Raw genomic sequence first — 15,473 nt, forward strand, 5'->3', positions numbered from 1 at the left:
CAGCAGCCCTAGTGCTAGTCCAAGATACAATGGATGGAAGATGAAGCTAGACAAATTCAGACAGGAAATAGAGCACAAATTTTAACAGCGAGGACAATTAACCATTGGAACAACTTACCAAGGGTTGTGGTGGATTCTCTATCAAGCAATTTTAAAATTAAGATTGGATTTTTTTCCCTAAAAGATTTACCACCTGTTTGAACTGAGGTATATCAGGGAAGGCCTATGGTCCATATTATGCAAGAGGTCAGACTTGATGGTCATAGTGGTCCCTTCTGTCTTTACAATGTATCTATCATATTGGACACACTTCTCAAGAGGAGTTATATACAAAGTTTCTCAGTTCTGTTGTTTGAATGGTTGTATGTGTACACACACACACACACACCCCATACCATTCTTGGAAAGAGATCAGACATGCAAAACTTCACTTCAAAATTCTATTTTTTCAAAACGTTATAAAAATGTAAATATATGTGGCGGGTGGGTGAGGTGGTGTTAAAATATAGCAGTCACCAGTAGGAACTGCTTTAATAACCTTAAAGCTTCTTTAGAAAGTCAGAAGGAAAAATATCCTAACACCTTTGGGAAAGCATTGCTTCTTTTTTGATGATTAGCCCTTCATAAGGTAAACTGAAAAATTCCAAAGACATAGCGTGTATGTCATGAACAGATAGTAAGAGTTAATAGAACAGAAGTACTTCATATCTCTTCTGCCTGGAAAGGGTTAACAAGTTCAGTAAGCCTGGCTGCCACCTGACCGAAGGACCAATCAGGGGACAGGATACTTTCAAATCTTGAGGGAGGGAAGTTTTTGTGTGCGCGGTTAGATTTTGGTGGTTGTTCACTCTGGGGGCTCAGAGGGACCAGACGTGCAATCAGGTTTCTCTCCAATCTCTCCGATACAGGCTCTTATAAGTTCAGAATAGTGAGTACTAGGTAGATAAAGCGATTAGGCTTATGTTTGTTTTCTTTATTTGCAAATGTGTATTTGGCTGGATGGAGTTCAAATTTGTATTTTGCTGAAAAGGATTTTAATTTGTAATTGTATACTTAGGCTGGGAGGGTATTCCCAGTGTCTATAGCTGAAAGACCCTGTAACATATTCCATCTTAAATTTACAAAGATAATTTTTACTGTTTTTCTTTCTTTAGTTAAAAGCTTTTCTTGTTTAAGAACCTGATTTTTTTTTTTTATTCTGGTGAGACCCCTGGGGACTGGGTCTGGATCCACCAGGGAATTGGTTGGGAGAAAGGAGAGAAGGGGGAGAGAGAGGTTAATTTTCTCTCGGTGTTAGGATTACTTTCTCTCTCAGGGAGAGTCTGGGAGGGGGAGAGAGAAGGAGGGGGGGAAGGTGAATTTTCCTCTCTGTTTTAAGATTCAAGGAGTTAGAATCACAGTGATCTTCTAGGGTAACCCAGGGAGGGGAAGTCTGGGAGAGGCAACGGTGAGGGAAAGGGTTTACTTTTCTTGTGTTAAGATCCAGAGGGGCTGGGTCTTGGGGGTCCCCGGGCAAGGTTTTGGGGGGACCAGAGTGTACCAGGCACTGGAATTCCTGGTTGGTGGCAGCACTACAAGTACTAAGCTGGTAATTGAGCTTAGAGGAATTCATGCTGGTACCCCATCTTTTGGACGCTAAGGTTCAGAGTGGGGAATTCTACCATGACAGTGTACAGTACCTGTTCTTGTTAAAGAACTACTTTTAACTGCTGTAGTACTTCTTTGAGGAGTCCCTTCAAGAAGATTATGCAAACTAGGAAAACTTCCGGTAAGGTAGCTGAGTAGGCTCTCCTTTCTTGGACTTTCCTTGACTGGCATTCCAGAACGGCCAGCATGCACTGGTGAATCCGTGGCTGTGTCTCCACTAGTATAGCTCAAGGACTGGTAAGGATGTATACCCTTTCACACACAAAACACAAAATGGCAAGTAATCTATATACATGTAACAAAATCAAAATAAGTAATCATTAAGTGCTATGAACACTTTATTAAGCCTGAACAGAAGACCAGAATCCAGAAACTCAGGGATCATAATCTGGCTCTGATACTAACTCTTTTGGCAGAACTCTTGTGGAGAACTTTTACTACTGTTAATGCTGGAAGACAATACTAGCACTGAGGCTACAATCAGAGTACCATAACAAACAAAACCTTTTTACTATTATCCTCAGAACAAGAGTCACTTTTAGCTAACATCATCATTGGAACCAAAATCAAGGAGGAACTCTCTAAGAATTTCTAGATTATTTATGTACAGAAAATGTAATAGAGTTCTGCAGTATAATACCACCGGTGACAGCAGACTTTATACATCATATTCCTAAATTGCATGTTTTAGCCAAAAATTTCCCCATTTGTGCACACAACCACATATTTTATCGTAAATATTACTCGTGCACCCATACATTTTGGAATTCACAATTTAATGGTCTGTGTTTGAAAGTAGGGACCTAGAGTTAACTGCTGGGGGGGGGGGGAACTATAGTGATTAAATGTAACTCTTTTCTACAGTATAATGAACATGGCTTAATTGCATAGTATGCATTATATTGATTACTGTTTAATCCAGGTGAAAATTATTTTGGGGACACAAAATCAAACTTAAAATAGATTGCAAACAAAACACTTCTCTCTCCCCATATCTTCCAAGTTACAGTATAAGCTTACCTTTATTTTCAGAGCAGAATCATTGTGAGTATGGGTCTTGGATAATTTCCTCATTATCTCAGCCCCAGTTACAGGCCCAGAAGAAACTCCAGCAGGTGGAGGACGGCTAGCTATTCCTTCTAGGAGCATTGTGTGTTCACTGACTGTAGCTGAACCATGTAACAATTGTACAAATTAACTTGATGTTAAACAAATCCAAGAGTATCTATTATGTATGCTTATTCCCAAACCAACACGTACACATCCATGCTTTTGCATTTTGGCACACAGATGGCAGAGCGACTAATCTAAGCAAAATCTAACAAAGAACAAAACCCCAAGCATGTGCCAGCTGGCATGTATACAAGAGTATAATGCAGTTGTCAAGCATGTTTTGAAATTATACTAAGACAGCTTTTAAAATTTTATGTCACGGTGTAGCAGGGTGCTCACTCCACTCCAGCCCTGGAAGGGTACAAGTAGCCCTGGGGAGGGCTGCACTGGTAAAAGCAGCCCTGGAGAAGGCTGCAGCTCTGAAAGCTGGGCTGATTGGGAAAGCAGCCACAGCGGTAGCTGGCTTAATAAGGGCCCAACTGGCCCTTAAAGAGGGCAGTGGGCCAGGAGCAAGCAGTCTCACACTAGCTGAGGAGAGAGATGGACCTAGCTGCCTAAGTGCTAAAGGGTACTGGAGTGAAGCAGGGCTGGGGAAAGGCTAGAGGAGCTGGGGAGCTCCAGGCCAGCAACCCCATAGGCAGCAGGGCCTTGTACAAGGCCCCTGGAGGTACTGGGATGCAGGGAAAGGCAGCAGGTCAATACCTCCCTTGCCTATGATGACTGGCTTATACAGACTACAGTTGGCCCCAGTGAAAGGGGGCTCGATGGTGACTGGCTGTAGCCCATAGGCTGAGGCAAGGTGGGGATAGAGGGTTGGGGGTTCCCCTGGGTGGGGAGACCCTGAGACTGCAGGGGTATTGCCAGGGGGCAGCACCCCAAAGACGAAGGGCACCGGAGTCCGGGAGGGACACAGGGGCCAGCGGCACACCGGCTGGCAGAGGGCGCTCTGCATTGGAAAGAGCTAATTCCCTGAGACAACTAGCAGGAAGCGCCACAAGGGTGAGTCCCGCAACCATTACACACGAAAAATACCTAGCAAAGACAGAAACATAGCCCACGTCCAGACTAACCCGCGGCATCGGCGGGTTAAAATCGATTGCTCGGGGATCGATATATCGCGTCTAGTCTGGATACGATGTATCGATCCCCGAGCGCGCTTACATCGATTCCAGAACTCCATCAACCCGAACGGAGTTCCGGAATCGACACGGAGAGCCGCGGACATCGATGCCGCGCCGTCCAGACGGGTGAGTACCTCGATTTTAGAAATTCGACTTCAGCTACGTTATTCCCGTAGCTGAAGTTGCGTATCTAAAATCGATTTTAATACCTAGTCTGGACGTGGCCATAGCTACAACCATTCAAATGCATGACGTATGTCTACAATGTCAAAGATAGCATATAATATAAGTTAAATATGCATGAGGCAACTAATTAAGCTGAAGTATTTTATGTTATCAAACAAGGGTCAGCAAGAAAGAAAATCACTTGTCAATTTTTTAAGACAGGTGGCAACCCTAGTTCTAGTTAAAACAAAAGTTCACTGAGGTGAAGTGAGGACTGAACTAGTACCACAGATTTAGAGAGCTTTAGCATCAGATGCCATAGCATTAGGCTTTGTCTGCACTAGCACTTTTGTGTAAAACTTCTGTCAGTCAGGGGTGTTAAAAAAACAAAAAAAACCCGACCAACATAAATTTCACCCACAAAAGTGCTGGTGTGGACAATGCTATCGCTGCTCATTGGGAGTGGTTTAATTATGCTGGTAGGACAACTCTCTCCTGCCGGCACAGAGCGGCTACACAGGAGACCTTACAGAGGCACAACTACAGCGGTACAGCTGTGCCGCTGTCAGGTCTGTAGTGCACACATAGCCTTAAAAGATAAACATAGTTATTATGCTATTTTACCACAAAAGTTGTCTAAAAGTATTATTTGTTCCCACGTCATTTGTATAGAGCATAACTGCAACACAAATATACCTGCATCAAACTCAAACTCTGCTCCATCAGCACTTGTGTCACTCTGAAGGCCACCTCCACTGTCTAATCCAACTCCATCCTCATGCTCATGGTGTGCAGTTGTCTGTGGTTTCAACGGCTGAGTTGGTCTGTGTAAACTAACTCCTTTGAAAGCTGGTGTCACCACAATGAATTTCATCCACTGCCTAGCAAGTGCAACTAGACCTTTCTTTAAAGTCACTAATGCAGGAAGGCCATCACTCTAAAAATACAGACATACACAATAGCATCTTAACATAAACTGAAAAAGATCAGTGTTACAAAGCATTTTCTGATCATGCAGAACATGATCTCGAATAAAAGCTTCTGAAGAGTTTATATTTCTGCAGCTTCCACGTCCAAAAATGGAAAATGGAAATGTTTAAAGAAAACTGAAACATGACATAGAAAGGCCAATAAATTATTGAGGGGAGAGGGAGGTTAAATCCACATGTTAAATTCATGGTGTCTCTCAAAATTTATAAATAAAATAGCTAAATAAACTATTAATCTATAATGTAGAAATAGTAGTCAAAAAAATTCAAGCCCTCTACAATAGTAACTAATAAGCACTTTAATGTTTTTATACAATTATCTACATTAAGAAACCTGCAGTCTGTACTAGGTTTACATGCTAAACTGTAATAACCTCAATATTATAAAACTATTATGTACACACTATTACTTACTTCTTTAAAGGATAACTCACCATGGTAGCATCCTCAATGATGGAATAATTTGCCTGATGAAGGTAGTGATGCAGTATATTACACAACAAACAGGAAGGATTTTCTTGTAGGAAACGAGCCACTTTAGTCAGTCTGTTGTATTTGCTTCTCAAAGGGAAGTGCATACTTTTATTCTGAAATAAATATTTATATATGTATAAATTTTCCCTATAGTAAATACATATAAAAATGCATGCATGTTATAAACCTCTGTATGACCTAACAGCATCCTAAAGTAAGAGAGCAAGGAGCTCACTTGTATCTGGTACTGTTGTTTGAAATGTTGTTGTAGCCATATTGGTCCCAGGAATATTAGAAACACAAGGTGGATGAGGCAATATATCTTTTATTGGTCCAACTTTTGTTAGTGAAAAAGACAAGCTTTCTAGCTACAAAGACCTGTTAAAGAGCTCTGTGTAGCTTGAAAGCTTGTCTCTTTCACCAACAAAAGCTGGTCCAATAAAAGACATTATCTCACCCATTTTGTGTCTCTGGTATCTGGTTGTGAGTTTCAGCTGGTCTGATCAGTTGAGAGTACTGCAACACACTAATGCCAAAACCTGAATTTTAAAAGTGTTATATAAAATATCAATAGAAAGCTAATGGTATATTGATCACTAATATTATTGTCTGGCATATGTACGGAGAACAAATTCAAAATTACAAACCAATTGGAAATTATGTTCTTAAAGTTTGTCTGCTAGGCAGGGCTAGGCTGGGATAACTTCAGACAAACGTATGTGGTTCTGCCATCTTGATGGTTCCTCCAAGATACATTAAGAGACAATGAGAATGTATTTACTTAAAAACCATCAAGCTAACAAGGGGAGGAGATCTCCTCCCCATTCTGTATCCTGAGTGGTTAATAGAGGAACAGATCCATTCATTTGCATCTTAGCAAACACAAGATGGTGAAGAAGCCAACATGAAATTTCCACCAGAAGACTTCATGAATCCTTCCTCACAACTTGAATGAACTTTACTTTGAGAAGTAATCTTCAGAATAATCCATTTCAAAGGTTCACTGGACTACAAAAGAGAGGGGCAAAGAACCCTAAGTTACCATTCACCTAAGATGATTAAGGAATGAGCACTTTGGACTTTGTGGGAAATCCTGACCAGAATGGTGGTCAGCCATCTTGCTGGAAGGCAGACTGGTAAGGAAACTACCTGAAACAAAGGCTGTAGATTGTTGTGTTAAGTCTTAGCCCTTAGAAAGCATCTTTCCCTTTTATTTCTAAACACTATCATTTATACTTGAATTCACTTAAAATCCTATTTCCTTTCGTTAAAAAACTTGTTTTATTTTCAATTTAAACCAACCCAGTGCAGTATTTGCATCAAAGGAATTGCAAACTCCAGTTAAAGTGACAAGATGAGCATTTTGTTTCTTTAGAGAAGCAAACAAACTGTATTATTCTTCTGAATGGTTTAGGGGTGAACCTTGTAGAACACACAGTTTGGGAAAAACTGTTGGGTTGGAGGGGTCTTAGGGTCATCTTGCCAGGTGTACTCAACGCTGGTGTATATCAGAGTATGGCTGGGGTGTAACAAGCATGCTGCTAGAAACAGAGTTGCTTAGTCAGAGCTGCTTAGCACACGGACATTCACTGCACGCTTGTCTGCTGATTGTCAGTGTCCAGGCTGTTGGCCACAGCAGCAAAGCATTTACTCATAGACTCATAGACTTTAGGGTCAGAAGGGACCATTATGATCATCTAGTCTGACCTTCTGCACAAAGCAGGACACAGAACCCTACCCATACACTTCTATAACAAACCCCTAACTTATGTCCGAGTTACTGAACTCTTCAAATTGTGGTTTGAAGATCTCAAGCTGCAGAGAATCCACCAGCAAGTGACCCAGGCCCCACGCTGCAGAGGAAGGCGAAAAACCTCCAGGGCTTCTGCCAATCTGCCCCGGAGGAAAATTCCTTCCCGACCCCAAATATGGTGATCAGCTAAACCCTGAGCATGTGGGCAAGACTCATCAGCCAGCACTCAGGAAAGAATTCTCTGCAGTAACTCAGATTCCATCCCAACCAACATCCCATCACAGACCACTGGGCATACTTATCTGCTGATAATCAAAGGTCAATTGCCAAAATTAAGCTATCCCATCATACCATCCCTTCCATAAAGTTATCAAGCTTAGTCTTAAAGCCAGATATTTCTTTTGCCCCCACTACTCCCCTGGGAAGGCTGTTCCAGAACTTCACTCCTTTAATGGTTAGAAACCTTCGTCTAATTTCAAGTCTAAACTTCCTAGTGTCCAGTTCATACCCATTTGTTCTTGTGTCTACATTGGTACTAAGCTTAAATAATTCCTCTCCCTCCCTAATATTAATCCCTCTGATATATTTATAAAGAGCAAGCATATCCCCCCTCAGCCTTCTTTTGGCTAGGCTAAACAAGCCAAGCTCTTTGAGTCTCCTTTTATAAGGCAATCGGGAGAGATAGCTCAGCAGTTTGAGCATTGGCCTGCTAAACCCAGAGTTATGAGTTCAATCCCTGAGGGGGCCACTTAGGGATCTGGGGCAAAAATCAGTACTTGGTCCTACTAGTGAAGGAAGGGGGCTGGACTAAATGACCTTTTGAGGTCCCTTCCACTTCTAGGAGATAAATAATAATAATTGGAGATATACCTATTACAGGCAAACAGTGATACAACCTTATTGGTCTGGATTGCATCCCCGAATGTGACACTATGAGCCACAGGCTTTTACAGTCTGATGTCAAACTCTAATGATACCACACTGTTCTGGAAGATTTAAAGAAAATCTACAAAGAAATAGAAAATATTTCTATTTTCATCTCCATTGACAGAGCAGGATATTTGCTATACTATACGGTGGAAAAAAATACACTAAGAGACCACATTGCATTTTAGAACTTCTGATATCGATTATAGAAATTAATAATTCCTCCTAAGAACTAAACAAACTAATTATTTTCTAACAGTTTAATTCTAGAAGCCGCCACCCTTATACTATAAATTGTTCCCTGCAGTATAAGATTTTTTTATTCAAGTTTCAAGCATGTGATGACACTTAAGGTAAGGGATAGGAAACTGTAACAAGCATAAACCTGCCAGGTCTTGCAATAGCAGACACGGAACCCCTGAAAAACATTCCCACCAATGAGACTGATTTAGTGAAACAGAAGCAAAGAGAGTTTGTGGTATAAAATCAGTGTCATGTGTACTCTACAACACAGTTAACCTAAATTCTGCATCAAGTCCCCCAAATTTCTGCAGCTAAATTATGCTGAATTTGGCAGGAAAATGACATTTCTGCATAATCAAGTAAATTGAAAATAATTTTTACTGAATTAAATATTAAATTAATACCACTGGTACAGTATGTCTTGTGATATTCATTTGGGTATTGAACTCAAGTCAAATCTCAAATTTCGAATGTTTTTCAGCTGTATACTAAGCCAATATTTACTTTGCTATAGAATTTTGTTTGCTAATAATTAAACTTTACAGAAGGTGTCCAGTAAAAAATTAAGATTTTGACAGCTGGGCAAGGTCATATGGGGCTTTTGGCACCAAGAAGCGATTTTACCTTTTTAAAAAATATGGAGGGTTTTCATTAGGTTTCATTGTTTTCATTAGGTTTCTGTTTGCAGCCCACGAAGATGCACTGGATAGTTCACACATTCCAAAAGGCACTTAGTATGGGACCTAATTCTCCTCATTTCCCATTACTTTACAGTGGTGTAACTCCACTGACAGCAACTGGAGACACTATTTATTAACACCAGTGTGAGAGGAGAATCAGGTCCATTTTGTTCACAATCACCAAGGTTTCCTCCTCAGACATAACAGCTAGAAACTTTTCCCATGGAAGTTTAGGTTCTGCGTCCAAATCACAAGGGGTGAAATCTGTGGCCAGTTCAACAGGCACAGGATTTCAGTTACAAGGAAATCACTAAAGAAGACAGACACCAAAGGAAGGTATGTTGCTTGTGCTTATTTTAAGTCTGTTGACCTTATTTTTCAGTGAGTCACCAACCTCTAATGCCTCTGTCATTATGCAGCCCATGACAGCACAGATCCTTAGAGTTCCTTCAGTTTCTAATCTGTTTAATGAAGACTTCAGTTGATCAACGGGAACAAGCCACGCACCAACAGCAGGAGTTGCAGTGCTCAGTAGGTTCAGTTGCCTAGTTGAAGAAAAATTAAATATTAAAAAGGCAGAATTCAAGTTAAGCAATGATTATCAGTAATGTTTCCTTATGCATTAGTTTGAGGGGGGAGGCATAGCCCAGTGGTTTGCGCTTTGGCTTCCTAAACCCAGGGTTGTGAGTTCAATCCTTGAGGGGGCCATTTAGGGAACTAGGGCAAAAATCTGTCTGTGGACTGGTCCTGCTTTGAGCAGGGGGTTGGTCTAGATGACCTTCTGAGATCCCTTCCAACCCTGATATTCTATGATTCTATATTACATAACTAGATAGAGTTATAAAGTGAAACAAAACAATCTTTATAGGCTTGAAAATGTTAAGCTATACAGAACATTATTATTCATATTTAAAACTGGTGCAAAGATAAATATGTGGCTCTAAATGCCAGAAACACACTCACTAATGCCCTTCTCACTCCTGCTACAGGTTCTCTTACTTTTCTCCCTCCTTCCTGGAATAGGGTAACTGGATTTTCAAAGTGGAAGACAAGTCACAGGAATGGGAGTCATGCAAGGGTGTACAAGTAGTTTTGACAGATGGAAAGGGGAAAGAAAATGATACACACCTCTCTCTCAAGCAATACCATCACTTCCCCCAAACAATTTCACTGCCTCAGATTTTTTTTTAAAAGTACACATTACAATAAAAGGTAAAGATCTGATAAGATTAGTATTTACCCTAAAAACTGGTCAAAAACCTTTGCTGTATTTTATACCCAACACTATATGCAACTCCAACTTTGGTATTTCCAGCTTTTTCAGTGATTACCACTGCAAATATAATATTTTCCTGAATATTTTCAAAATTGATTTAGGAACTCAAGTCCCACTTTCAATGACACCAAAGGCTTGTCTCTACCAAGGCAAAAAGCTCACAGTAGCTAGTGCACGCCATCCACTCCACACACTAGCTCCCCTCGTGGACACACGTACTACGCATTAAGTGTGTCTTTGTTTGCTTTAACTTAATACACTTTCGAAGTATATTAAGCTACAGTGCACAAAGACACTCAATGTGTACTAAAAGTGTGCTCATGGCTGTGTTAATGCAGAATAGTTCACATGCTTTAACTTCACACCCTAGCTTATCCCACACTAGCTTCCTCGAATAGTCAAGCCTTAGGCTCTTACTTGCCTAAATTCCTTTAGAAAATGGAATTTTAAGCACTTCTAAAAATATTCCTCTTTCCTACACTTTCCCTATATCATGTTCACTATTTAATCATTTTTAATCTCTTTTAAAATAACTAGATATATCTCCATATAATGATGACAGTTATACCAGCAGTTGCGTAGTACAGTGACACTGATTTGGTCTGATCTATCTATATCCCAAAGTTTTGTCATTATCCAATAATAGAAGCAGCAGCAATTACTAAGGAGGCTGCACACACAATATACCAGATTTAATAATATACAGACCCGCTCCTTTTATTTCTTTTAAGTCTAAGGAAGCATACCTTGAAAATTTATGGGCAGGAGAGCGCACATTAGTGGGAGCTGCAAAACTAAACCAAATTTCTTTGATTGTCAGCTTCATGCTGCAGGAGTCAGGTGGGGGAGGCATTAGAGGAAGATCTTTTTTCAGATCATCAGATTCAACTCCTTCATCCTACACAAAAAGAGGCAAATTGTTTTCAGAGGGCAACATGTGCTTAACAGAAAAGCATATTATGTACTGTCTGTCAAAAAATAAAATTGCATATGACATTTAACTGGACAAGAGGAATAAAAAAAACACATGCCCCACACTATCTCCCAAGATCATAGATGACGCATCCTTCAGAAAACTTCAATTTTAACTATGTAAGCTATGTAAGCAGATACTTTGAATTCAAAGTAAATACAGAAGTTGTTAAACTGCTTCTAAAAATAATTCTGCACTATCATTAGCAATTGCTAAAAAAGAAATCAACCCTTAGAGAAGTACCAATTTGAATAATTTAAAAGGGCATGCACCCACCTGTTCATCTGAAACTGAATTTCCATTTATGTCTGAAGAGGGACTTCTATCACAAGGAAGATTATCATCATCAGACATATCGGTATTATAACCACTTCCAGTTGGAGAATCTGAAGAATTGTTGGATGCAAGTAATCCACCCCTCTCTGTGGCACTAGATTTACCCATGACTCCAAAAGTACTATATAAAACAGCTCCAGATTGTCTTCCACCTTTAAATACAAAATTAGAGTAATTTGTTTATAAAACTCTTGGTTTGTTCCATTTATTCTATTTTCAAAAACTTTTAAAAATAGGGAATTTTGTCAATTTTCCATTCCCAAATCCCATGCAAAACATTTGTAACTCCTCTTACTTTCACAAATTATTTGCTGCATACTTTTGTTAATCCTTGTGTACATATATTTAGATATAAATAAGTGTAATACCTGTTTTTGGAAAAGTTTATATCTCCTCAAAGCAATTTTGCATCCCCTCTATCTAACTGAAACATTAAAGACACAATCTACTGAAGAGAACAATTCAGATGCAGAACACATTTAGACTATTTCTTTTATAAGAGTGAACTTCTCTCTGGAAAACAAGGTTCCAATCCTGCAAGCAGACCCCTACTGTGGGTCTGATTGTAGGATCATGGCCCAAAGGACTAGTCATATTACCAATTTCTATCTTTACAAACTCAATGTTATAGGCAAAACTCCTTAAATATCATTAAGGCTGAAATAAAGCTAATATTTAACCTTTAAAAAGTTACTCTGTACCTAGTACATGTCATTCTGAGCTAATTATTTAGGCAACTATACAAGCTTACCTATTAGATAATCCATTGTGTAAAGTACGTATGTTCACATAAAATATAAACTATTTAATACCACCTACATTCAGTAACTTTTTTAATTAAAATTAAAAATGAAGATTAGAAACTTGGAACACCTAACAAAGCATTTCATTAATTAATTACAATAACACTAAATAATATTGATCATGTAGTATTGCAATACTCTAGCTTTACCTTTTATTGTTAAATTTTCAATTCCACATTCAAACATTATCCAGCCCCACCTCTCTTGGCTGGGACCTATTCGAGTTACATCTGGAACAGCTTGCTGATCAGTTTCATCGATAAAAGTAAACTCATCCAACTCTTCCAAAGTAAAAAGAACTTTTGACTTCTCAAAAGGAATCGCTGTTATTGCACAAGTCCCAATGTCTGTAAAAACAACCAATTTACTTCTTTTTTATACAGATGATGACAAAGAATTTATATGGATATAGCGCATTTTTATAGCGACAGTGCATTTTTCCTAAATTAAAGAGGGTTTGTTTGGATTTGGGGAGAGAAGGGGGAGGGTTGCATTTATCAATCATTTTTTTAAAATTATGCACAAAAAGGAAAGATTGAAAGAAGTCATCTTAACATTTGGAAGTGCTGCAAAAAACAACAAACAAAACAAACAAAAACCTACTCATTAAGCATTGCTCAGAACATTTTAAAATAGTGTTTCCCTTTCACCACATCTTCCATCCCCTACATACAATCTGAAAAAGCCTGGAGAAGAAAGCAACAGAACAAGGATCCCAAAATTAAATTAAAGCCCAAATATATTTCCAATCTTAATGATGTTAAGGTACTGTTAGCAAAAATACGATGATATAAAGAAAAGTTTGTGGCTGCTTTTCAAAAATTGACTTGTGACTGGTTACAGCCTCTGAGATACTTTAGCCCAAAGGAAAAATCTTGTTACAGCACATTCCAAATGAATATCTTCATGATACCAAATGATAAATGAAATACAGTAATATTGATGTGATTCTCTTAGATAAAAGGGAAACTTCATGGCATATAAAAAGTGTTTTGTTTTTTTAAAGGCACTTGCTCGAGTCCACTATATTTTATGGGTATTTTCAAAATATATTTTCAGTACAAATTTGAAGTTTATTCAGTGGCTAGAATGTATGCCTCTGCCCATGTTGTAAGTGTGTAATGTGTATAATCACTAAGAAAACAAACCCAAAACAGACTATTTTAAATTTGTTATATTACTTTCTTTGAAGTCTGAGGTCTAAAATGAGTCAGACCTGTGACTTGTACAAAAAAAAAAATTAGAGGAGTTATCCTAAGCATTATGTGACAGACCTGACGTATGCTAGCAAAATTCTGTCAACAAAGGGACGCTTGAAGTTAAAGAACAGCAAGAAAGGCATTTGTGAAACTTGGCCTCCCCTCTCCATTGAAAATGACAATGGAAAAAATATACTCACTAATAGGTACTGCATTTTAAACAAAAGATAAGACCAGCTGCCATTATTTGGACAGCAGCTAAATTGGTAATTTCAGTCAAAAGCTAGGATTAGAAAAACTGAAATCTGACTCAATCTTAAATATACAATCAGAGTTGATGCCTCAAACAAAAAAAAATTGTTTCCACACTTATGAATAAGCCAACCTGTTGTATCAAGGCCTCTAAGCTGTCCATGAACACGATGAATGTTCAGTTTGGCAGCAATTTCTTTTCCTTTTTCTGCTCCAGCATTTGATCTCAGTGAGCCAGAAGACTGGGGCTGCATTTTACTGGAATGGATGTACCGATCAAATGTTACTGAATTCCTCCCAGTATCTGCATTGTTTGAAGTCTCTTCAATCACACCCCTTTTAAGTGAAAAGGGAAAAATAAATACAAAAATCTCAAAGACAATTATTTACCGAGTTTCTTTTAGTTTTACGCCAATTTAAAATAAAGTAGGCACATCAGAACTAAGAACTCTTTGTTCACAAAAAATAATAAAAGTTGATTAGGAAAACTAACAAAGATTTAATTCTCCCCTCAGTAGCATAAGTACAAATCTCTCCTGACATCACTAAGAGTTAAACCTGTGTAACTGAAGGATTAAGGCTTTAAAGATTCCAAAGTGCTCTTCCTCACGTCATTTAAAAACTAATTTATATTTAGAAATCCAGTGACAAGAAAAGGCTCAGACAGAGCAATTTTTTCAGATTCTCCTGATCTGCAAGATATTAAGAGTTATAAATTAAATGTTTTGTTCTTACCTGTTCATACGAACTTGTGTAGCAATTCTATCAAAACACAAAGATACTAAGGAAACATGAGTCACAGTTTTGCCAGAAGCAATGCCTGGGGTTTCTTCAACCGATGCTTGCAATAAACACAAGTTTACCTAAACACAAAATTCCCCCAAAGAATAGACAAGTTTTTTTAAAAAAATGTCCCTTTAAAAAAAAAGAAATACATATCAAAGGTTTCTCATCTGATATAATCTACACCATTTCTATTAAAAATGAAACCCAAGAGGGTGAAATAATTTAATCATATCTAAACCTTTTACAGAGTTTGAACACAAGTTCGGTCAGATACCATTGCACTGGTTAAAAACTTTAAAATAGTTATGCAAATAAAGTATAAAATTACTTTGATTGAGCAGGATGACAAAAATTTATAATCCTCAACAAAATATGACTGTCATTTATCACAGCTAGAGGTAAGCTTTTCAAAAAGTCAAAAAAATATATACTATGGCTAGCTTGTGAACTCTTGTCATGTGAGACTACACATATGCACAGAAAATTATTACCTTGGGTATGGTAACATTGGCCTGAAGACCTTTAATTTTCACATTATCTTGCTTAAGTGAAAGATTAGTTTGTGCCTGTCCTTGGTTTGTTGTTCCTGTAGCAGGGTTCTCTGTTTTTGTTCCTCTAACATCCTGTTTGGAAGATAACTTTAAAAAAAAAAAGTAGTATCAGTTAGTAATTTACACTAATTGAAACCTATCAAAATATTTTTTTAAATGTAAAGTAATGGGATGGCTCAGAGGCA

The 15,473-nt window shown here is 38.4% G+C and overlaps 1 protein-coding gene across 1 annotated transcript in view; it reads right to left on the reverse strand.

Annotated features, from left to right (window-relative positions):
• The window catches only part of KIAA1109 (KIAA1109 ortholog), a 236,674-nt gene that overhangs the window by 98,583 nt on the left and 122,618 nt on the right, over positions 1–15,473 (reverse strand). The window contains 11 exon segments of the mRNA XM_030564256.1: positions 1,680–1,899; positions 2,668–2,816; positions 4,743–4,983; positions 5,470–5,622; positions 9,507–9,657; positions 11,135–11,286; positions 11,638–11,849; positions 12,650–12,847; positions 14,085–14,287; positions 14,687–14,814; positions 15,229–15,375. Of these exon segments, the coding sequence (XP_030420116.1) occupies positions 1,680–1,899; positions 2,668–2,816; positions 4,743–4,983; positions 5,470–5,622; positions 9,507–9,657; positions 11,135–11,286; positions 11,638–11,849; positions 12,650–12,847; positions 14,085–14,287; positions 14,687–14,814; positions 15,229–15,375 (1,954 nt within the window).

Source organism: Gopherus evgoodei, chromosome 5 (genome assembly GCF_007399415.2).
Source record: "Gopherus evgoodei ecotype Sinaloan lineage chromosome 5, rGopEvg1_v1.p, whole genome shotgun sequence".
Lineage (NCBI taxonomy): Eukaryota > Metazoa > Chordata > Testudines > Testudinidae > Gopherus > Gopherus evgoodei.